Source organism: Pseudorasbora parva, chromosome 8, assembly GCF_024679245.1.
Source record: "Pseudorasbora parva isolate DD20220531a chromosome 8, ASM2467924v1, whole genome shotgun sequence".
NCBI classification, from domain to species: Eukaryota; Metazoa; Chordata; class Actinopteri; order Cypriniformes; family Gobionidae; genus Pseudorasbora; species Pseudorasbora parva.
This window is the reverse complement of record NC_090179.1, coordinates 37,020,637-37,044,777: the sequence shown is the minus strand read 5'-3', so window position 1 is coordinate 37,044,777 and position 24,141 is coordinate 37,020,637. Positions and strand designations below refer to the sequence as shown.

General features: G+C 38.9%; 1 protein-coding gene across 1 annotated transcript; it reads right to left on the bottom strand.

Annotated features, from left to right (window-relative positions):
* Positions 1–5,469: 5,469 nt before the first annotated feature.
* ypel2b (yippee-like 2b) lies at positions 5,470–22,933 on the bottom strand. Its single transcript, XM_067451105.1, has 5 exons — positions 22,769–22,933; positions 12,709–12,938; positions 12,457–12,500; positions 11,372–11,480; positions 5,470–8,501 (listed from the first exon to the last, which is right to left on the bottom strand). The coding sequence occupies exons 2-5, from the start codon at positions 12,823–12,825 to the stop codon at positions 8,412–8,414; spliced, it is 360 nt and encodes a 119-aa protein (XP_067307206.1). The 5' UTR covers positions 12,826–12,938; positions 22,769–22,933; the 3' UTR covers positions 5,470–8,411.
* Positions 22,934–24,141: the final 1,208 nt, after the last annotated feature.

The window sequence follows — 24,141 nt, the reverse complement described above, 5'->3', positions numbered from 1 at the left end:
ATGTTTCGCATGTAAAAAAACACAGTATTTTTCACCCAATTTACTTATCTGTACAGCGTTGTTTTCTCTGTCCTAAAAACGGCCTGATGATTTCCTTGTTCTATGAAGTCCCTCCTTCAGAAATACGTAACGAGTTCTGATTGGGCCAGCGCTTCCAGTGTTGTGATTGGACAGCAGCTTAGCACACTTTGCCCGGAAAGGTCCCGCTCTGACCATAACGGGGAGATGCAAGCGCTGAATGCGCGCTCTTCTCCACGTGGGAGAGCAACAAGACCACTCCCCCTATTTTGCGTGTTCTTGTGGGTGGAGGGTTAGTTAACAAACGGTTCTAGTGACGTCATTCCTGAAGGAAGTGCAGCGGTGTAGTCCAAACCGGCCGTTCACTGTAGGCTTAGAAAGGGAACTTCTGTTAAATAAAATATCTCGCTTGGCATTGAACTTTGAGCTTTATCATTTTACAGGTATTATTTATGCCCTAACAGCAACATTACACACTAACTAAAGTTTGAAAGATGGAATCGCGAAGAACGGGACCTTTAACTCAAGTCTTCCAGAGTCGCGGTCAAAGCAGATTCGAAAGACCGCCGTTCGCCAGTTTCTGTGTTTACTAGAAGCAGGCAAGTGCAACTTGGCCATCATTATGTTAAGCCCCGCCCACCGACTCTATACACGATGTGATTGGCCCGACCAGAGTTTGGCGTTTACAGCACAGAGGTGTATTGAGAGTTGCTAGATGACACTTGCGGCAGATTAGATTTGCTACCGCTAGGGTGCGTCTAGATTTCTAGGCTAACAAAGTTCTCAATGCTTTGGTTTGCATGTAGGGACCCTCGTTTTGCTACCTTGTTAGTGTGAGGCTATTTTGAGCCTTGTTAGTGCTATTAACTAGTGATTTAATTTGACTTATTCTATACCTCATACACAAGCGTTATAAGCTAATCTGTTTTTAGAGATAAAACTCTTTACTTTTTTTTTTTTTTTTTTTTTAATGAAAACGCATCCCAGAGAACAATCTACTTGGTCACCATGTGTTAGTTACCCCTGGGTTCATTTTTCACCAGAGTTGTCTTTTAAAATGCCCAACTTTACAGCAGATAAAAACATTTACAGCCTGGTACAAATTGTGGTTTTGGTATATACAGCTAATTTTGCACTTCATGACAACTGTAAAACGGGTAATTTTTTTTAAATAACAAATTTGTTTACCTTATATTAAGCCTTAAAATTCTGCATAATTAAGGGTGTGGCCACTTTGATTGATAGGTGGATAGCCATTTATCCGCTGTCTGTTAGTTTATGTTTTTGCACACAAAAAGTATTCTTGTTTCTTCATAACATTAAGTTTGAACCACTGTAGTCACATGGATCATTTTAACAATGTCTTTACTACCTTTATGGACCTTGAAGGTTGCAATGACATTGCTGCCTATGGAGGGATCAGAAAGCTTGCCGATTTTATCAAAAATATCTTCATTTTTGTTCTGAAGATGAACAATGGTCTTACAGGTTTGGAACGACATGAGGGTGACAGAATTTTCATTTTTGGGTGAACTAACCCTTTCATTTGTTTATCCGGCCATAAAATATTGTCATCCAAATTCATGTTTTATGCCTTTAACTATTTCTTTCACAGTTTTTTGTGTTTCACAATTACCTGGAAATGCTGTGGCTTGGCATTCAGCTCTGTGACTACAGACATTATTTGTGATGTGATAACTTCCTTGCTCTGTTTAATCACTGTGCTGAGGGAAAGGCGAGACAAGACATATGGCGTTAACTCTTGTTTTACAAGAGAGGAAGGTCATCTGAGGACTTGGAACAAAGCACACAGTTATAATCCAGTGTATATATGCACACTGTATGTGTTTTTCTTTGTACCTCCTGTCTACATATTCATCTATCAACCATTGGAGAGCTGTGTAATCAACTGTAGATTATATTATTCGCCCACACACTCCACCAGAGCACCACCAACCCTCTGACAGACCTTAAACAACCTCAGTCAGCAAGCTGTGTGAGATAAACTCCGGGCCCAGACACTGAATGACACCAGCCCTTCACAGACACACACACTTGCACGGCCTCCTCCGCAACTTGAGGAGAGAAAGAGAGCCAGTTGCTAGGAGACACGGCCTCCAGTGCAAACACAGAGCCATCTGTCTGTGTAAAGAGGAGACATAGGGCAACTGAAAGGCTGGCACACTCCCTGGAACAACAGAGGAATGGAGAGCAGCCACCATCTTGTATTTTAAGCTCCTCCGTATTGAATTAATGCTCTTTTTGTTAGAGTGAGCTCACATCTGGATTTTCACCTAATTTACAGTGTCTCTGCTAATCAAGTTGGGCCTGAATTTAAAAATGTAAACTTAGTTTTAAGACAAAACAGAGAAATTTTTTTAATTCAACCAATATTCCACTCAAAATGAAAATTACTTACGTTATTTATGATAATGTCATTCCTAATTTTTAGGGTATTCTATCTTCCGTTGGACACAAAAGGAGGAGATTAGCATAATGTCCAAGCTGCTCTTTTTAGTACAATAAAAAAATAAATGGGAAATTGCGAATCAAGCTCTGTAAATGACCAAATACTACATACAATAGTCCCATATGAATTGCACCCTGTATTACAAGTCTTTTTAAAGGGATATTTCAACCCCCCCTCCAAAAAATAAAAAAAATAATTGTGACATCATTTACTAACCTTCATGTCCTCCCAAACATGCAGTGCCCTGCGGAAGTATTCGGCCCCCTTGAACTTTGCAACCTTTTGCCACATTTCAGGCTTCAAACATAATGATATAAAGCTGTAATTTTTTGTGAAGAATCAACAAGTGGGACACAATCATGAAGTGGAATGAAATTTATTGGATATTTCAAACTTTTTTAACAAATCAAAAACTGAAAAATTGGGCGTGCAAAATTATTGGGCCCCTTTACTTTCAGAGCAGCAAACTCTCTCCAGAAGTTCAGTGAGGATCTCTGAATGATCCAATGTTGACCTAAATGACTAATGATGATAAATAGAATCCACCTGTGTGTAAACAAGTCTCCGTATAAATGCACCTGCACTGTGATAGTCTCAGAGGTCCGTTTAAAGCGCAGAGAGCATCATGAAGAACAAGGAACACACCAGGCAGGTCCGAGATACTGTTGTGGATTTGGATACAAAAAGATTTCCCAAGCTTTAAACATCCCAAGGACCACTGTGCAAGCGATAATATTGAAATGGAAGGAGTATCAGACCACTGCAAATCTACCAAGACCTGGCCGTCCCTCTAAACTTTCAGCTCATACAAGGCGAAGACTGATCAGAGATGCAGCCAAAAGGCCCATGATCACTCTGGATGAACTGCAGAGATCTACAGCTGAGGTGGGAGACTCTGTCCATAGGACAACAATCAGTCTTGTACTGCACAAATCTGGCCTTTCTGGAAGAGTGGCAAGAAGAAAAAAGGGTTGTTTCAAGTTTGCCACAAGCCCCCTGGGAGACACACCAAACATGTGGAAGAAGATGCTCTGGTCAGATGAAACCAAAATTGAACTTTTTGGCAACAATGCAAAACGTTATATTTGGCGTAAAAGCAACACAGCTCATCACCCTGAACACACCATCCCCACTGTCAAACATGGTGGTGGCAGCATCATGGTTTGGGCCTGCTTTTCTTCAGCAGGGACAGGGAAGATGGTTAAAATTGATGGGAAGATGGATGGAGCCAAAAACAGGACCATTCTGGAAGAAAACCTGATGGAGTCTGCAAAAGACCTGAGACTGGGACGAAGATTTGTCTTCCAACAAGACAACGATCCAAAACATAAAGCAAAATCTACAGTGGAAGGCTTCAAAAATAAACATATCCAGGTGTTAGAATGGCCAAGTCAAAGTCCAGAGCTGAATCCAATCGAGAATCTGTGGAAAGAACTGAAAACTGCTGTTCACAAACGCTCTCCATCCAACCTCACTGAGCTCGAGCTGTTCTGCAAGGAGGAATGGGCAAAAATTTCAGTTTCTCGATGTGCAAAACTGATAGAGACAGACCCCAAGCGACTTACAGCTGTAATCGCAGCAAAAGGTGGCGCTACAAAGTATTAACTTAAGGGGGCTGAATAATTTTGCACGCCCAATTTTTCAGTTTTTGATTTGTTAAAAAAGTTTGCAATATCCAATCAATTTTGTTCCACTTCATGATTGTGTCCCACTTGTTGTTGATTCTTCGCAAAAAATACAGTTTTATATCATTATGTTTGAAGCCTGAAATGTGGCAAAAGGTCGCAAAGTTCAAGGGGGCCGAATACTTTCGCAAGGCACTGTATATGATGTACATATATGATGATGAAGAAAGTGTTTTTTTGTCCACACAATGCAGGTCAGTAGTAACCAACATAAAGGTAAAATGATGGCAGAATTTACATTTTTGGGTGAACTATCTCTTTGAGAATTATCATTGTTCTGTGAAAGGGGAAGAAGTTTAAGTCATTATTTAGTGGGAAAAAATATTTTAAATTCGATCACCTTCATGTTTGAGTATGTACAAGTGTGAATGAGATTTGAGGGCTCCTGTGAAAAGGAAGAAATGTAACAACTATATCCACTTAAAACGTTGGTCTACTGTACATTTTAGCCCCACTCCACTTCATTGTATGGAAAAGAGCAGCATGGACAGGCTAAATATCTCTTTTTGTGTTCCAAAAAGAGTGGGTTCCACAAAAAATGCATCAAAAATTGTGATTGAAACTTCATGAAGGTAAGTAAATCACCAAATACATTTTTTTGAGTGAACCTTCTTTTTAATGGTGCTGCATGTACAATATTGACTGTACTAAAAATAAAATTAATATGTTTGCAGATATTTAGGAAACGCGTTCACACACTCTTTTCTCTAAAAAACAATACTACAGCCAGTTATTTTACTTTGAAATGTGCGTTCCGTGTCGTAATGTCTTTTTGTTTTGGTCTGTGCGATAACGGTTGCCTGGATGCCAGCCGAACTTAGCCCCGCCCACAACATTGTTAGGTCAGGAAGTTCGGTCTGGACTTGATCCATAGAGGAGTGATTATGCCCGAACAGAAACTGTTCGGACCAATGAAATCATCAGGGCAGATAACACACACTGCTGCAATGGAAGCCAACAAACAAACTGGGTCAGAGATCACTGATTCTACCCGACCCTAAAAAGCCTCAGAATCCATCAAAAAATCTCCACAAACGGAAGGATATTAAAATGTGAATAAATCAACTCATCAACTTCCAGTGTGAGTTTCCCCGCCTTCCATTGTCAATTGCACTCGTTCCTCAAACTGGCAACCCGTGTGAGCGTCGAGTCTAAAGCGGGGTGGGGCAAACTATATTTTTAATTTAGACTGCAGTACCCATTTCATCCACTAGCTGCCATTACTACATACAGCACCTTTAAACAGCATGCAGTCATAAAAAGTGCCTTGAAAAATAAAAACATAAAGCACATCAATCAATATTTCAGTTTTATTGACATTTTATATCAATGTTGATGGGAGTTCCAATAATATCATAATCCTCTCATCATCCATTTATAAAATACACTACATTTGAAACTTCTTCCTGGAATACAAAAGTAGTAAATTTTGGTGTCCAGACATAAAGTGATAACAAATGCAACAACTTAGTCCTTGACACAAATGAAAATCAGTTATGGTGAATAAATACATTTATGCACATATATATATATGTCAATCCACATGTCAATCAAAATTTAGTTGAGCTTGTTTTTACACTATGCACAACCAGACATGACATTTTCTGCACCCAAGCAAAATAAAAAAAAGCCTTTTTTTTTGTTAGGTCAACTCATTAGCAGTTGGGTCTTTGGTGATTTTTGGAGACAGTGAAGTGTCAATTAGTTTTCTCAGGGTACAGAGGAGCTATGATAAATAGTATTTTTTTTCTTTTTTATATTTTAATTTTAATAACCTAATGGATAGGCAGTGTATGGTCTCATCTTATGTCCTTATTTCCTAAAGAGTCCATTAGCACGCAAGAACAGTCAGTAGAAATTAACACTGAAACTTGGACCAGCACAAACTGTTGGAACATGGAACACAGACACAAAGATGTCGGATAAAACACCTTGTAAACTGCAATACACAAAGGTTTACATTCATGTAATTTTGCGCATTTTTATTCCCGAATCAGTTAGATGGTCGTTTTATGCAAAACGTCAGTAAAGTTCACTTTTCGCTTCTTAAGGTGCAGTCACATTAGTGATATTTCAGCAAAATTTCGCTGTCAAAAAGGCTCCATTGACTTTTATCAATAGCGTAGCGATGTATGAAACAGCTCACACATCAGTCACTTCCTAACAAAGCAGTCTCCTGTTGGTCAGCGCAGTGAATTCACACGACCAACTTGAACATGAGGGGATTTTTTCGCCCTTATGTGAAACACATAGATTGAAATGACTGGAAATGACTTTGTCTGTGAAATTTTACCGAGCAACAGTAAATGTGAAAGCACATTTAGGTGGTTTAAAGGGTCAATTCACCCAGAAATGAAAGTTCTGTCATTAATTACTCACCCTCATGCAGAGGTGGACACTAACTTAGTACATTTACTTGAGTACTGTACTTAAGTACACTTTTTGAGTATCTGTACTTTACTTGAGTATTATTTTTTCTGGAAACTTATGACTTTTACTTCACTACATTTGAAAGACAAATATCATATTTTTTACTCCGCTACATTTCTATCTAGGTCGAAAGTTGTTTCTGTAGCAGCTCTGAAAGTCGGTGGATTTTTTTCCTTTTTTAAAAGGTTTTTTGCTGTTGTTGTTGTTTCAGACAGTCTGTCAGGAATCACTCTTATAGGGTCATATACATTTTCCCAACATTTTTTGAACACTGATCAGTTCATAGCAAAATGGAAGAAGACGGTTCTTAGGCACAAGTTTGTGTGCACCCATAGCCACACTTTGAAAGTATGTTTCAGTTAAAAAAAAAGAAAAAAGATTAGTTTAGTTGGCATACACTTGATGCATGTCTTATAAAATATTAAAAATAAAAACGTCAGGGAGAAAGAGAAGAGTAAGTTGGAGAATATCAGATGTGTATCAGTGTATTGGATCCGTGCATTTGGCCTTGTTTGGCCGTAGAGCAGCTTTGTAACTTTTCTACAAGTATTTAAATGAGTTTAAGTTAGCCATATGCTAGTACGTCAGATGGAGCATCACTGACCATGATGACAGTGTGCATTTATACAACAATAATAAAATAATGCATTGGTATAAAAAAGGAAATTTACTTTGATACTTAAGTACTTTTGAAAACAAATACTTTTGTACTTTTACTTGAGTAAAAATCTGTTTTTACAACTTTCACTTGTTACGCAGTAATATTTGACCAGTAGTACTTTTACTTTTACTCAAATAATAGAGTTGTGTACTTTGTCCACCTCTGCCCTCATGTCATTCCAAACCCATGACACCTCCGCTCATCTTCAGAACACAAATTAAGATATTTTTGATGAAATCTGCATTCAGCGCACCATTGGCCAATGCCGTTCGCATCGCACCACAATGTATGCGTGTATGAATGTATGAACTTTTTGGACATAAAATGTATTCCCGACGCTTCATATCATACAGTTTGAACCACTGCAGTCGAATGATTTTAACAATGTCTTTACTACCTTTCTGAGCCTTGAAAAGTGGCAATTAAATGGCTGTCTATGGAGGGGACAGGGATCTCTTGGATTTCATCAAAAATATCTTCATTTGTGTTCTGAAGATGAACCAAGGTCTTACGGGTTTTGGAACGACATGAGGGTAAGTAATTAATGACAGAATTTAATTTTTGGGTGAACTAACCCTTTAAGCCTCTGTGTTGGTCCGTCAGCGCTCCATTCAGACATCATGCCAAGTCTCCTTGCTTGGCGCAGATGGTCCTAACCTCAGCTGAATTCGGATAGGGCAGCTTGGTAGTTTCTCACTGACACAAAGAGGAGAAAACCCCATCAGCTCGGCAAACTCGTGACCATGATCATGCCAAGCACAACGTGCCCTCTGAGCCCTGCCTTATGTCATATACGTGTATGAATAGACCCGCTTGTGGTATAAACAGTCGAGCTGAGCTGAGCGTGAGATGCGGTATGCTGTTGTTTTTACACACATATGTCTGTACACCTTGTGTAAGCATTCATGTATCTGTGTGCTCCCATGTGCCAGGGTGGACACACACACACATATGCGCGCTCTCTCCTCCAGACACACAAAGCCCCCCGGGGCGGCCCGCTCTCCTGATTTCGGTCCAGCTAGAGGCGTGTGTGTCAGCAGGAGATGGAGGGTAGAAGAGGGTTTAAGAGGGTAATGGCAAACCAAAGTCAGTCATTCACCCACACATTCACCATCCACCCGTCATCTGCTTGCTCTCTCCAGGACGCTCAGTCCCAGCCGTTGTCCTTGATCATGTGGGCGAGCTCGATAATGAACTTGCCCTCCTTGTACTTCTGACTGCTTTCAAAGGCATGTTCCTGGGGGCAGGAGGAGAGCGAGAAACCATATTGACCGCGGGACTAACTTGGATGTGAAACTTGTCATCATATATGGGTCAGTGACAGATTGTTCACGAAAAACATGAAAAAATCTTTCATTGTTCATGTTGGTTTCATTTCGTTTTGAAAAACATTCATGCCATTTTTAAAGATCTCTAAAATGTCATGTGGTGTGACCATCAAATAAAATAAAAATTTCCTTCAACCGTGTATACGTGTGCACAAATCTTAATCATTATGATATATTTTTAAGTCACAAAATATCTTTACAAATATCAATAATTATTCATTTTAAATATATTGCGCTTTTTGGGGAGTCGCACCACATGAAATTTTACAACCCAACCCAGTTAACAAAAAATATGTCGTAAGAACGTTTTGCTAACATTCCCATTTAAAGTTTAATGTTGTCTGAATATTTTTTGTCCATTTTCTAAGTTTAGGGAAAATTCCAGTTCATCATTTTGAAAACGTTATGTGAATTTTACTTAAATGTTCTCTAAATATTCTGAAACGAGTAATAACATTTTTAAAAAGTTAGACGAACATCTGACTGAAACCTTTCAGGAAAAAGTGCCCTGTGAGCCATGTATAAATAATGTTTTTGTGCTAACATTTTGAGAACATTATTAAAGACGAGGGGTGCGTTTCCTAAAACCATAGTTGCTAACCTGTTAAAATACAATTTCCCATTGCCAACCAAATAAGTTGCTAACCTGTTAGCAACTTCGTTGGTTGGCAATGGGAAATCGCATTGCAATCAATAAAGTTGCTAAATTAGTTAGCAACTATGGTTTTGGGAAACGCACCCCAGATAATTTGTACTAACATTCTATTAACGTTACTGGAAGAACTTTGAGAGAACCTTGACAGAATTTTAGCCAAAGCTCTGAAGATGTTCCCTATTAGCTGAGCTAGACTTCATAAAAAGGTCAAATTATGTCCTCTCTTTCAAATAATTTCTGAATTTTATATATATTTTTATTAGTGCTGTCAAATAATTAATCACATCCAAAATAAAAGTTTGTGTTTACATAATATATGTGAGTGTACTGTGTATAATAATTATGCTACACACACATGCATGTATATATTTAAGAAAAATGTCATATATATTTCATCAATATATACATGTATGTATTTAAATATACATAAGTTATATTATTATATTATGTAAACACAAACTATTATTTTGGATGTGATTAATCATGATTAATCGTTTGACAGCCCTAATTTGTACGCATGTTGGATGCACCATCAATCTTGTTAAAAAAAAATGAATTCATTTAAAAGGGAATATAATGTATGGCAGAATAGCACTTCTGAGAGTACTTCGACTCAGCGCAGTGAAAAGTCTCGGCTGAAAAATCCTCCCTTACCTCTCCCCCTCCCTCTCTCAGTTCTGTCAATAAGGGGGACGGGGAGATGTGAGGAAGGATTTTTCAGCCGAGACTTTTTACTGCGCCGAGTCGAAAGTACTCTCAGAAGTGCTATTCCGCCATACATTATAGTTCTCCTTTTTAATCCGCGTAGAAAAGCGCCATGTTTTATTTTATGTCACCATACTTGATCGTTCAACTATTCGTGTAACTGTATTTAAATAGGGAAAACGTGGAGGTGTTTGGACTCTTCTAACTTGATCTCTGTTTGGTACCATAGTGAATGAACTGGGCTTAGTGGGCTAAGCTAAATGCTATCAGATCATCACCGTGCGTCAGAGAGATCGAGAGAGGTATGTATCAACTCGTTTTAGTTAAGGGAATAACAGTTTAATATTAAAAGGCTGTGAAGTATCCCTTTAATGAGGCTTTTTTCTTCATTATTATATAGGACAGTTTTATCTCTGACATTCATGACTTTATGCCCACCCAAAAATATCATAATTAATTTTAATTCAGTAATTAAAAACATGCTCATCATATAAGATGTGCATTCAAGTCACTGTATTTTATAAATTGCATTTTAATGTATTTTTTAATGACTAAATAGGTAGGACAAATGCTGTTTCACCACAGCATCTAATATTTGTCCTTTCTTTTTATAGCTGATGAATGCAGGCAGCAGGGAGACTCATCAGATTTCTGGAGAAGGGCACTAGGTCAAGCTTCTCTGAAACGTCTGCATTCACACTGACATAAATATCTGAGATGTTTATAAATAACCAGGCCTCTATGGGAACGTATACTTGTTTGTGTGCATTTTGGTGTTTGCATCGGTCCACACTCCATGTCAAGGGCGACCGGAAATCCATCAGCACCCAAAAAAAACAATCGGCATGCGGCACAGCTGCTGATTAAAAACGGACACCATGCAAAGAATGTGTCCTGCTTAGACAAGCCTTTATGAGCAAGCTTAAACGCGCAAAGCCGTGCATATTAACAATGTGCTATTATCCCGACGTGATCATGACTCTTTTCGTTCAATGTAAACATGCAAACACATTCAGTTTCTTCAGGTAAATGCCGCTACGAGTAGGCTATGTGTTGAGCACAGGGCTTATGGGTGTAAACGATAAGCTATAAAGGGATAATTCACCCAAAAATGAAAATTTTATGTTGGTCTCAAGTTGTACAAACCTGTATGACTTTCTTTCTTCTATTTTCTGGACCCTATTCATTATATGGCCTCAGAAGAAAGTCAAAGTTTTCATTTTTGGGTGAACTCCAATTATAATGTTAGCCAAAGTGTCTCGCACAAAATGTATAATTTAGTTTTATAGCCATCTTCCACCTGTCCGCTGTTTTTGCTACTGTACGTTTAAGACTACTATGTTTAAATGACCTGTGTTGTGAGGTGATATCACCTTTATGTAAATGTGCTTTAACTTTCCATGTGTTGTGTGTTCTTACATATTTCCACCCCAGTGTGGTTTTGCAGTTTTCGCAGTAGATGTCTGCCACTGCATGAAGCCCCGTGAGCAGAACCCTCTCCTCCGCAGGGCCACATCCCACGTTCACCCTGAGGAGACCAGTGAGACATAATCACGCACAGGAAGGTGACATGAACAGAGTTTATACACTACCGGTCAAAACGTTTTAATCACCAAGGTTGCATTAAAGTGATGAAAAGTGACAGTGAAGAAATTTCTAATGTTACAAAATACTCCTATTTAAAATAAATGCGTATCTTTTGAACTTTCTATTCATCAACGAATCCTGAAAAATGAAATTCATCATGGTTTTTACAGAAATATTAAGCACCACAACTATTAATTTTAACATTGATAATACTAAGCAATGTTTCTTGAGCAGCAAATTATCATGATAAGTAATGATGCTGAAAATTCAGCTTTGCCACCACAGGAATAAATGACATTTATCCTATATATTTAATATATTAAAACAACCATTTTAAAGTGCAATAAAACTTCATAATATTGAATATACTGTATTTTCATTAATTGTTTTACTGTATTTTTGATCATATAAACTTTTTCAACAGTAGTGCACTGCAAAAAATGCTTTTCTTACTTAGTATTTTTGTCTCGTTTCTAGTCCAAACATCTAAAAATTCTTCAAACAAGAAGTATTTACTAGACAAGAAAAAAATTGTCTTGTTTTGGGAAAAATAACCAAAATTAAGAGAGTTTTTGCTTAAAATAAGATAAATAATCTGCCAATGGGTTAAGAAAAATAATCTTAATTCAAACAGAAAACAAGATTATTTTGCTTACCCCATTGGAAGATTATTTTGCTAATTTTAAACCAAAGCTCTCTTAATTTTTAGTTATATTTTCCCAAAACAAAACAGTATTTTTTTCTTGTCAAGTATTTTTTTCTTAATGTAAGAATTTTTAGATAGTTTGACTAGAAACCAGACAAAAATACTAAGTAAGAAAAGCATTTTTTGCAGAGTGTATATGCACACATGTCAAAATCCTTCAAATAATATGAATGTACCAACAAATATCCATGTAAAAACAGAAATAACTTACACAGAGTTGAAGAGATAAGCTCGGCCCTGACTTCCTTGAAAGGACTAGAGAAAAAAAAGAGAATTGCATGTGATATCACACTTAAATGTTAATCTGAAACTGTGTTAAAGACCAGCTTTTCATCCGTGCAGAACTGATGTGACATTAAACAGCATGTGTTGATCTTCCAGTCTGTGTGCTTAACAGTCATGTTTGTTCATGTCCTGTTCCTGCGCCTGTTGTCAGGTGGTAATTTCTCAGCTCATTGATCACCTTGGAGATGAGCTCGTCGTGGTTGGCCAGGTGTGCTCTGCAGTGGATGCAGCTGTAGGTGCGGTGGCAGCTGGGCAGGTACGCCTGGAAGGTTTTGGAGCGCGTCATGGTGACCATGGGCCGGGTCGGAGGGCGGTGCAAGAAGGGGCTGCCGGCCCAGGTCGGCTCACATGGGAAGCACCGCAACACACAGGTGAGGGCCGTGGTGGGGCGGGGTGGGAGGTATACACCTGCACACACAGGGATGTCCTGAGATGAGTATCATAGCCAATATGAATTGCATTGCACTTTTCTGTGAGCGACCTGTTTTTTCCATCATTAAACTAGCAAAAATGGATTCGGAAGTGCACCTGCGACATGCGCTTCAAACCATGCGCTCAGATCACTGAAATACGGCCCTATGTCCTCAAATATTGGTGACCAGAAAAATATGCAGAGCATAAAGACACTCAGCACCTTGTTATGCTGCTGCCGTTTAAAAAAACCCATAATGCTCCCATCGAATACAGTAGTTTTGGAGGGGGAAAAAAAAGTTTTAGTGCAGTCAAAAATACTAAACGAATTGTTAATGAAAACGTTGAGGATTCAACTTTGGTAAGAGTAATCAAAAGTGGAACTGGTAATCATCATCTAAACTTTTCTAAACAGTTTATAGTAAATCAACAAAAACTTAAATCCAGTGTTGTTGATGTTGTTGTGAACTAAACTAAAGTTATTAAAATTCATTTTCATCATTGAAATACAAATGAAATAGAATAAAATATAAATATTAGGTGAAAAACTTAAACTCAAAAAACTTCAAAATATGAATAAAAACTATAATAATATATAAATAATACTAAGATCGCATATCCACCAATGAAAACGCCTTGTTGTGCGCGCTCTAGAGCATTTCGGCAGCGCAGTGTTTTTTTTCAGTTGAGACTTTGAGAAGTTTTACTAATATCTAATTTCACAGTTCATTTTTTTCTGTATTGTTTCTATATAAAACTGCTTATACAAGGTAAAGTATTTGCTCTGGCTTTGGTTTTAAATTATTGTTGACGTTGTACAAACAGAATGTGGTGGTTGGTTGGTGTTGTATTTGTCCCGCCCCATCTCCACTGTGATTGGACGGCTGGGTGAAATGTGACAGTGATTAGCGCTGCGTTTTACCAAGCGGCAACATCCCCCAGTTTCTGTTGAAGCCAATACAAAAGTGACTTAAATTGCAATTCATCAACTGGCCACTCTAGACAGGCTCCAGAAGGGAGCAGAATCTCCACCTTGTTAAAATTCCCAACTTTACAGGAGAAAAAAACATATTTACAGCCTGGTACAAATTGAGATTTTTGGTCTGAACGGCTAATTTTGCCCTTCATGAAAACTGTGAGGGGGGTGATTTTTTTATAACGCATTCGTTTATATTATATATAGCCTTAAAAGTCTGCATAATTAAGGGCGTGACCACTTTGAGTGACAGGTGGATGGCCATTTATCTGCTGTCTGTTAGTCATCGCGTCACCTGAGCTCCGCCCACGTCCCGCCTCTTTGCCCATTTTCTGTTATCCGGGCGTGACGTGCTGGCAAGATGGCAACGGCCAGCGCTTCTCCATTTTACGCTTCAGAACTGCTCTTCAGAATCCTATGGCTGACGTCACGGACGCTACGTCCATATTTTTTTTTACAGTCTATTCGTTTTACTCAAAAGTTGAACATTCAACTCTCGGCGACCAGTAAGAAAAACGCTGAACGCTCAGCATCTCGTTAGGCTCCAGGCGTTCTAAAAACACAGCGCTCCCATTGAAAACAATTAAATATGCCAGCCAGCTGTGTGAAATAATGCTTTGGTGGACATGCGGCCCAAAACAATACTGCTTAAATCATGTGGCTTGTTGAGGAATGGTGTGCTATAACTTTTCTAAGCAATTAGACACTAGATACTTTGGTGGCTCTTTTTTACTTGCCATACAGCAACGCTCGCAAAACAACTTAGCAACAGCATAGCAACTGCTTTGGCAACCACCCACAACACCCTGGCATTACTTTGACATGATCCCTTTTCCATTTAGTTCACTACAGCAGTGCAGATATAGCACACTTCCCCTTTAAGAATTTCCAGAGGTTAGCAGTTGTTTTTACGCACCAGTCTGATGCTTTATTGTTATATTACTCTATCAGTCAGAAGGCTCTGATGAGGCAGGGGTGAGCACGTCTTATGAGTCCAGAGCAAAAAGGCGGCTCTTGTGTTCTGTCCATTGTTTTCCCGTCAAAGCGTGGGGCTGGGGAATAAAGAGGCTACTGATGGATCGAAGCGCTTTCCCACACAAACACACAACCGTCGACTGGGGCAAACGCACACTCGTACTCATCCACAAATAAACTCTCTAGCATTCTGGTGACCGGCTCTCGCCCCAGTTCCACACTCTGACCCATGCGGGTATTTTAGGACTCTGCGAGTTTGCTCAGGACATGATGCTGAAAAGGACCCAAGGTGTTTTCTTACAGTTTACCGTCAACCAAATGATGCACTTTGTGACACTGCTTTAACTGCATAATAGATGAGATAATGGATTTATCTTTCTCTCCCACAAGCTTTGGGAGAGACTATGACTACTGGTTCTGTATATAATATTTAAATGTAATATGGTTTGTATGGAAACATCAATAAATTATCATAAGAAGAGTAGAAACCTAATGCAGTATTTCATGAGGGGTATGTAAACTATCCTTTTTTTTAACGCTAAAGGAACCAACGAGTAAGAAATGATCAAATCGCCTTTTATTCCTCTGGACTGCTTTTTCCAACATGTTTTCCTGGGATTTCGTGTTTGTATCCCTCCTTTGTTACTCAGCTGCAAATTGAGTCCAGGTTTTGTAGTGTCATAACAGGCAGATCGATAAAAGCAAAGGGAGAGAGTCTAGTATGGTTTCATCATGCAGACAAAAACATATTCACTGAGCTCTGATCCGAACGCTGATGAACCTTTAGGCACAAACAGTTCAAATACTGATCACTGATCCAACACTTAAACTGTGCCACAGATCACAAAGTTGGACACAAGCTGAATGGAGAGCAGCACATCTTATAAGAAGCCTTATAGTAATTGTATGTAGTGTTAAAGAGATTAAACTAGGGTGATAGAGGCCAGAAGATTCAATCAGATTTTTTAAGCTGGGGTTTTTAGGGTCTGCATAGAAAAAACATTACTAAAGATCATAAATACCAGCATTAAAGGAATAATTCACCCTAAAAATTACATAATTTGTCGTCCTCATGTCGTCTTAAACACATTTGCTGTTATTTTTCCATGGAACACAAAAATTGATTTTACTCTTTCCTTAACAACATTTTTTAGTGACTAGGTCTGTCATGCTCCAAAAATGACAAAAAGGACCATAAAGGTAGTCCCATTGACTTGTTTGCTATCACACTGAAGCCCAAGACTGGTTTCCACTGAAGCTAAGCTAAGTGGTCACTACCTGGACCTCCTTACAAAACTAGGTTGCTAGAAGTGAAGCCAGTAGGGGTGCTCACCCTGTGGTCTGTGTGGTCCTAATCAAGTGTGCTGCACAAGTCATGAAAAGTTAAGCTAAAACGTTTCCCCAATGTGCCAGGGCCCAGTATAGGTCATAAACCTGCCCTCTCCATGTAATCGAATGGGGCATGAGACAAACTAAATATAGGTCATAAACCTGCCCTCTCCATGTAATCGAATGGGGCATGAGACAAACTAAACAATCAATGTGCACTTCAAATATTTTTTTTCCCTAAGATAGTCTGTCATTTAGGTTGTTTTTATCATGTTGATGTAAGTTCAAGTGTTTTTTTTTTTTTTTTAATACGTTTGGTTTTAGTTATTTATTTGATGCTATAAAAATAAGAGGGGTGTGACATCATGCTTGACAGTTGAGATTGACAGCTTGAGGTACCAACTAACTAGCCTGGATGCCAGCCGAACTTAGCCCCGTCCACGAAATTTTTAGGTCGGGCAGTTCGGTCTGGCCTTGCTCCATAGAGGAGTAATTCTCCCCGAACAGAAACTGTTCCGACCAATGAAATCATCAGGGCGGGCTTTAGACGATGATGGACAGATGATCAACATTAACATAATCATCACGTCATCAAAGGGGCTTGGATTATATTTGTTTGAATCCTAAACGGAGAGCTTGTTTGTATCTGCATCACCTTCACAATTTCTCTCAGAAATGATGATCATGTTGGGTAAGTACTCTGTGTATCATTAAATTATTTTATTTTTTTACAACACCGGCAAAGATCGTGTATTCCAGCCTGATACCAGCGCACGTGCAGACAGGGTTGCCAAGTTTTTACAACAAAACCGCCAACTACTAGCCCTAAACAATAGCTTCTCGGGGGTTCTCCGGGGGAAAAATGGTGTTTGGGGGTAAAATGTGTGTTATTTTGGCAAGGTTGCCTGCTAAAATTCGCACTCATGGGTCTATATATCACATAATAGTCGCTTTAACCCGCGGAGATAGAAAACAACCCGCGGGGGGAAAACGAGGACTTGGCAACACAGTGCAGTTGAACTATGTTGACATTTGACAATGCGTCGCTTCGTTGCTCTGATTGGTTGTAGGTCTATCCAACTGATGTCTTTCCTAGTTCGGTTGAAACACGCCCCATAATCACAGCCCAATGGAGCAGTTTCAGACTCATATTCTTCTGACTAGAATTGAGTATGACCACGTCAGGCTACCAACTAACATTTTATCAGGAGGAGATTGGAGCTTTAACTTTAATTTTTCTACATTTCCGTAACTGTCTATTTCACAATCAGTCCAATATGTCACCATATTGGGACATTGGTGGCTTCATTTTTCTACAATGGAAGGGATTGCTTGAATGGTGGGTTCATTATTATTCTTAATGCAAAACACAACAACGTTTACACAGTACAATGACAAACTTGCTTAAATAGACAATTTTACATTTAGCTTTGAAACCACACCTTCTGCCATCATCTTGTCAGTCGAGTGAGCCAAAATTGGCAAAGCGAGGTGAAATCTGACTCCTGATGCTCATCGGTGCTGTGGCTCTTGTTCATCTCACGCTGCATTAAGCAGCCACATAAAATGTTTAATTGTAGTGTCTGTTCTCTAACTGAACTAAAAAAAATGTATTACTATAACAAAATCTAAACGACAGTGGGGGAGGGGGGCTTGTCGAAGTGGGAAGGTGATGTAACGGGGGTTGCGGCTGAACACTGTGTAACACAGCAAGCCTATAACTGTGCGTTCACACCGCCGGCGGCGAGAGCGTCAAGCTAGCCGGAAGTCATTCATTTTCAATGGGAGCCGGGCGGCGAGCTCCGGCGAGAGCGGCACGGCGCGTCTTGGACGATTTGGGCGTCGAGGAGAGTTGAAATCAGCTCAACTTTATGGTAATGAGCTATGACGCGGTTCGGCGGCAACCAGTCAGAATGTAGAAGTGCTCCGCTTGAGAGAAATCCAGAGAACGCAGGCCTGTAAACTTTGGTTCCGACCACATTAGTTCCCAAGCAATTTGTAGGAGAGGTTGGTCATTGCTGTGCGGGTTTCCCTATCATTTATGACAAGATCATTCATAGTGATGTGTAATTTGTTAAGAAGTCGCGCAACACTATTTTATAGGCGCTAGAACGCTCGTTGTTCAGCGGGTGTGCAATTCATTCTTACTTTCACATTTAAACGATTTCATGAAGTTAATTTATACCCTACTTGTGGTCAGTATATCCATCAACATGCTTGTTTGATTTGCGGCCTCTTTAAATACAGTTTAAAAAAAGAAAAAACATTCGATCTACGTCAGAGCGGCAGCACGTCCACGGAGCTTTCTACAGCGTCGTTGTCAGGGCGGCAAGAGCGAATTTTGATGCTCTCGCCGGCGGCGGTGTGAACGCACGGTAACAGACAACGCAATTTAATAATTGTGGTGCTTCTAATTAAGCAGATGCAAAAAATTATGTTTTACGACCAAAATTATATATGATATCTGAATTTTTCTCGTGATTTCCTGAACATGATGCATGATAATGGTATACGCTTAGCCTCAAATATTACTCTGAATCGCTATTAGAGATTAGTTTAGATATTAGTAACTTTATTTAGATTAGTAAAGTTTAGATTTAGTGTGTGTTTAGGGCCCTGAGCTTTGGAGATTTTTCTGACTTGGGACAGTCTTGCAAGTCTGCAAGTGTGGGTATTTGGACAGGCTCACAGTCTTCTGTAGCCATACTCTTTGTTTTACATAAAGAGTTGTGTAAAGATGTTTACTTTTGTGTTCCATGAGAAAAAAAACACCATATGGGTCTGGAAAGCCATAATAGTAAGTACTGTAAATAATGACGAACAGTATCCCGAGGTTACCGTAAGTCAGCCGCATCCAGTCCATATCCAGATCAGATGGTGGACCTGCACCTAGACACGACCACAACGCAGCCCTGAATGTCAGCCGAGATCCTGTCAACTAGACAATCCCCTGTGAAATCCTCGTCGACACGACAGCCATCGGCACAGATCCTCGGCAAATACCACAAGAACCAGACAAGTCCTCCATACTGGCGTGATGAATCCGATCTCCAAGCTAAAGGAACTGGATGAAATATTTGAATGCTACCGATCCACAATCTGACCTGTGATGCAGCCTGAATCACAATCACAGTGTTCGTTCGTTGGCCAGAGGAGAACTTGCCACTCTCGCTTCTGGCTTGCTTAGTTCGGGACACTTAATTCACATCAGTTTTATTGATTTGACTGCACTGACATTATTGGATTAAAACTGAACTGTGCTGGACAATGACATCGCTGTTTTCTGCTGAGCTGCTTTATAGATGAAATGAACTAATTTATCAATTGATGATCTTTACAACAGAGCTGAATCAACACTGAACTGACATTGGCTGAACAATCACACAGCCGAAATGAACTCTGTTTGCATCACTAAATTGCTTTCCTGTTATCACTGTAAAGTTCACTGTATAAAGCACTATATAAATAAAGGTGAATTGACTTAATGTCTTCTGCTGAATGCTCTTAGACATGTGTTGTGACAGAGGGCTTGTAAGCACTCATCACTTCAAGGCCTGTGCAACACAAGGACCTTTCTTATGTAACCAGCAGAGCAGTGCTGTTGGGGATAACAGCAGCAACAGAAAGAGGGGAAAATGTGTGTCCTTGTGTCGCGTCCCATCCTTCACTGGCTGTCCAGCCTTTAGCGTCTTATTTAACAGTCTTTTTGATGATGCATTTACTGTAATTACTTATAGACAGGATTCCTAATCTGCATTTCTGACATGATTTTTGCAGCCTTCCCCCTTACTTTTAAGGATATAATTTTGAGAGATGTTGTAATACGATGTTACATCATAGCAAATTATTAAACAGCCCCTGTAATTTCCTGAGTGGGTCATGCAAATTAAAATGTTCTGCTTTTTGTGATTATCCATTTCTGATGACCTGCATTTGCATTCATAAATGCAGTTTATCATGCGAAGAGTGTCACAGTATAATACCATAGCTTAAGACCTGCAGGCAATACTATTGAAAAACGTAATCCCCGGAGACCGGATTGGATTTGACGGTGTTTCAGAAATTACTTGTCAGCATTCAAGCTCTCTGAATTCGATCGTGTAAGAGCGAGAGAGCTTGTTGAAAATAAAAAAAGTAATCAATTCTTATTATTGCTTCATGCAATAGCTCAAAGTCTGAGTGCTGATTCACTGACAGCAGACACTATGTGGGGCTGGATTTCAGCCACACTGCACTACTGGCACTGTTTTTTTCTCCTGGAAGCGCAAGAAGCTTTAAATTTTGTCTCCTGACGTAAGTTTGAATTTTGTCCTTGTTTGTATTCAAATGAGCTTTTGTACACCTGAAATCGTTTAGCCTTGATGAAGGCCTGAGCACCAAAATGCGCTGGAAAAATAATGAGTAATATCTTTTCAGCTCCATTTTCGGACAATTTTGATCCCTCCATATGATTCATTGCTGGTATCGTCCCAAAACTATTTCGCTTTTCTTCCACACACCTTGTTGATCTTGTGAAGTTGCACCAGAACAACAACACAGAGCAATAGAAAACATTTATCATACTGGAGAAAATCGATACTAAACATGGCATTTGTTAAAAGGTGATACATCAGAATATCACACTTAAAGGTGCAGTATGTAGGAATGCCAGCTAGTGGTTGAAATGGGTACTGCAGTAAAATATAGTTTGCCCCTGCCCACTCCTCCTCAGACTCGACGCTCACACGGGTTGCCAGTTTGAGGAACGAGTGCAATTGACAATGGAAGGCAAGGAGACTCACTCTGGAAGTTGATGAGTTGATTTATTCACGTTTTAATATCCTTCCGTTTGTGGAGATTTTTTGATGGATTCTGAGGCTTTTTATAGGTCGGGTAGAATCAGTGATCTCTGACCCAGTTTGTTTGTTGGCTTCCATTGCAGCAGTATGTTGTGTTTTCAGCCAACTGGCAACCTGTCCTGTTGAAATACTATTGGGTAAACTGGCAACTTGTGCTGTTATCGCATAGACCAAAACAAAAACAGACATTCCACGGAACACACATTTCAAAGTAAAATAACTGGCTGTAGCATTGTTTTTTTCAGAGGAATTAGTATGTGAACATGTTTCCTAAATATCTGCAAACATATTATGGTATTTTTATGCTTTAGTAAAGTTAAAAACGTTCATACAGCACTTTTAAGCATGTTGAGAACTCAACCTACTGCTCAGTTCTGCAGTTCTGTCATCAAGCTCTATCAACTCAAACCCACCAGTACTGACTAGTTAGGGAGCTTACTAAGTTTTGAAACACAAGCAAGTCCAAGTAAAAAATTCAGAAGTCAAAAAAGTCCATGACATGTGCTCATGTTATTTGTGCTCATGAAGTGCATTGTTATGCTGTGGGTCAGTTATACTAAATATTCTATTATTTTTTCTGAATATTAAATATTCAAATAACAGATTTTTATTCGGTCTATATGCAGCATATACTGAAATGTATATTACATTTTTATTTTAATATTAAATTATTCATTTTATTTATGCTGAATATTCTCTAACATTTTATGACACGTTCTAAACATAAATATTACTGAATACCATTCATAAATAAATACATATTCAGTAACACTTTGTTTTGCACTGTCCTTGGGTGCATCTAGTTACGATAGCCAAGTAATAACTATAAATTATTAGCATAAACATACAACTAACCCTAAATCAAACCCTAGTCCTAACCCCTAAACCATCGTAAATACATGTAGTTAAGTAATATTACTCAGTACTTAAAGTTAGAATCACATTCAAGCAAGAACACTAAAATAAAGTGTAACCAGAAGCACTAACACTTTATTTTGCAGTGTCCTTGTTAGATGTTACATGCACTTACCATGGTGGTAAAAACAGTAAATTAAGCATAATTACATGCAACTAACCCTAAATTTTCCCTAACCCCAGTAAAGAACATAGTTACTAAATATTACTCAGTAGTTAAATTATATAATTACACTGTAACAGAGTATATTTAACCTTATAATAAAGTGTAACCTCAAATGCTTTATGCTTAATGTTTTTTTTTTTAAATATATATTTGTTTAATATACTATATTTAACAACCAGTAGGTCTGTGATCAAATACTCCGATGTTTATCTCCTGGAGAGCTCAGACGTGACGCAGACTGGATAAAGTGCACACTAATGCTGCGATGAATGCAGAGATGTCTTCATTTATGACCGAAAGCACTTAACGTTTCACGCCATGCAAACGGAACGCTTAAGGAGATCACTGTCAGAGATGACACATGTGCTACTGCTGATGCTGCAGTGATGCTGATGCTGGATGTGGCGATAGTGGAGATGTTTTGATAAACAAGCAGCAGCAGCAGCACCACTGCGGACCTGCAGCGCATCACATCACACCATCCAGCTGAACTACAACGCAACACCGTCAGCCTGACCTGATGCTCTTACACAGCTAACTGACACTATCAGTTGACATGGTTTACGTAAAGCAGAGGGACCATAACAAACTTGCATGTTGACTACTTGTTAAAATAACTCGCATTTACCTTTGAAAAGAAGAAAACGGGGCTGCTAGATGGTGGCACGCGCTCCTCTTCCGTTTAAGTAAATCAGGATTCACAGCAAACTTTGCGTGTGCATTCCTGTCACGACAAATCCCTTCTCCCGCTTCGCTCGCGGTCAGTGTGGACGTGGTGCATGTAAACTAAGTTTTGTATGGGCACGATCACACTGTACATCACCTACAGGGCGAATGACACCCATTTCCGCCAATCACTGAGACGCAGAGGCATAGCAACACTACGCTGATTGGTCAGAACACGAAAAAACAACCAATCGTAAATTGGGCTGGTATCTACCTGCAACTCTAACTGAGTTTAGGCAGAACTTGTGTTTGAAAATCTCGTTTGTTCGACCAGTAGTGTTTCCTTGGAAGTAAAAGGTACACGATATTCACTGACTGTATTCCGTGATGAAATGACCAAATACATTTATGTAAGTATATCGTTGATTTAAAACTTTGTAAACAATATGTTTAAGTGCACTGTCGTCATTGGGGAATAAATAACAGGAAACTATATATAATCAATTCGTTTGTAGAAAATGTACGGTTGTAGACGTCTTGGTGTTACATTATATATTTTGTTATTTCTTAGCAATAAAGTGATACATTTTACACGCAGTGCTTATTTCTAACACGTTGCATTGTTATTTATCATATAGCGCCCCCTTCTGGTAAAATTGTGTTATTTTTTTTGTTCCAGGTACAGGGACTTACCGGTAAAGGAACAGTTCACCCAAAAATGAACACTCTTTCATCGTTTACCCACCGTCAAGTTATTCCAAACATTAAAACATTCTTTGTTCTGCTGAACACAAAAGAATATATTTTTATGGTGTTTTTTCACCTTATTACGGAAGTCAATAGGGTCCATCAACTCCCTATATTCTTCAAGAAAAGAAAGAATTTCAGAAAAAAATAATTCATACAAGTTTGGAACAATTTGTGGGTGAGTAAATGATTACAGAATTTTGGGGTGAACTATCCCTTTAATGTGTCATGGAGTTGAGTAGTATTGTTTATCTGTTTGTCTACTGTTGGACGTTTTGAAGTTTAATATAATCTAATAATAAAAGTCCTTCCACAGACACAAAAGGGCCCATAGTTTGATAAACACCCCAAACAGTGTATGGCGTTACAAGCGTTTTATTGGGGCATTTAATTTATTTGAGAGCACATAATAACACAAGGCAAAATATAATTGTTCAAAATCAAATTCATTTATAAAATATCTTTAATAGCAGTATATTCACAAATCCAAAACAGAACTGTGCTGCTGAAACCAAATACGCTCTAGAACTAATCTTTGAATTCATCTTTGTATTGTAGCCTACTATCACTTCAAATTTAACAGTTCAT

What these genes read in the sequence shown, in the direction of transcription:
- ypel2b (XM_067451105.1), bottom strand. Translation starts at nt 12,825, where the DNA reads ATGGTCACCATGACGCGCTCCAAAACCTTCCAGGCGTACCTGCCCAGC. An exon ending in ACGACGAGCTCATCTCCAAG is followed by an intron (nt 12,501 to 12,708) that starts GTGATCAATGAG and finishes TTTTTTCTCTAG; the next exon opens with TCCTTTCAAGGAAGTCAGGG. An exon ending in GCTTATCTCTTCAACTCTGT is followed by an intron (nt 11,481 to 12,456) that starts GTAAGTTATTTC and finishes TGGTCTCCTCAG; the next exon opens with GGTGAACGTGGGATGTGGCC.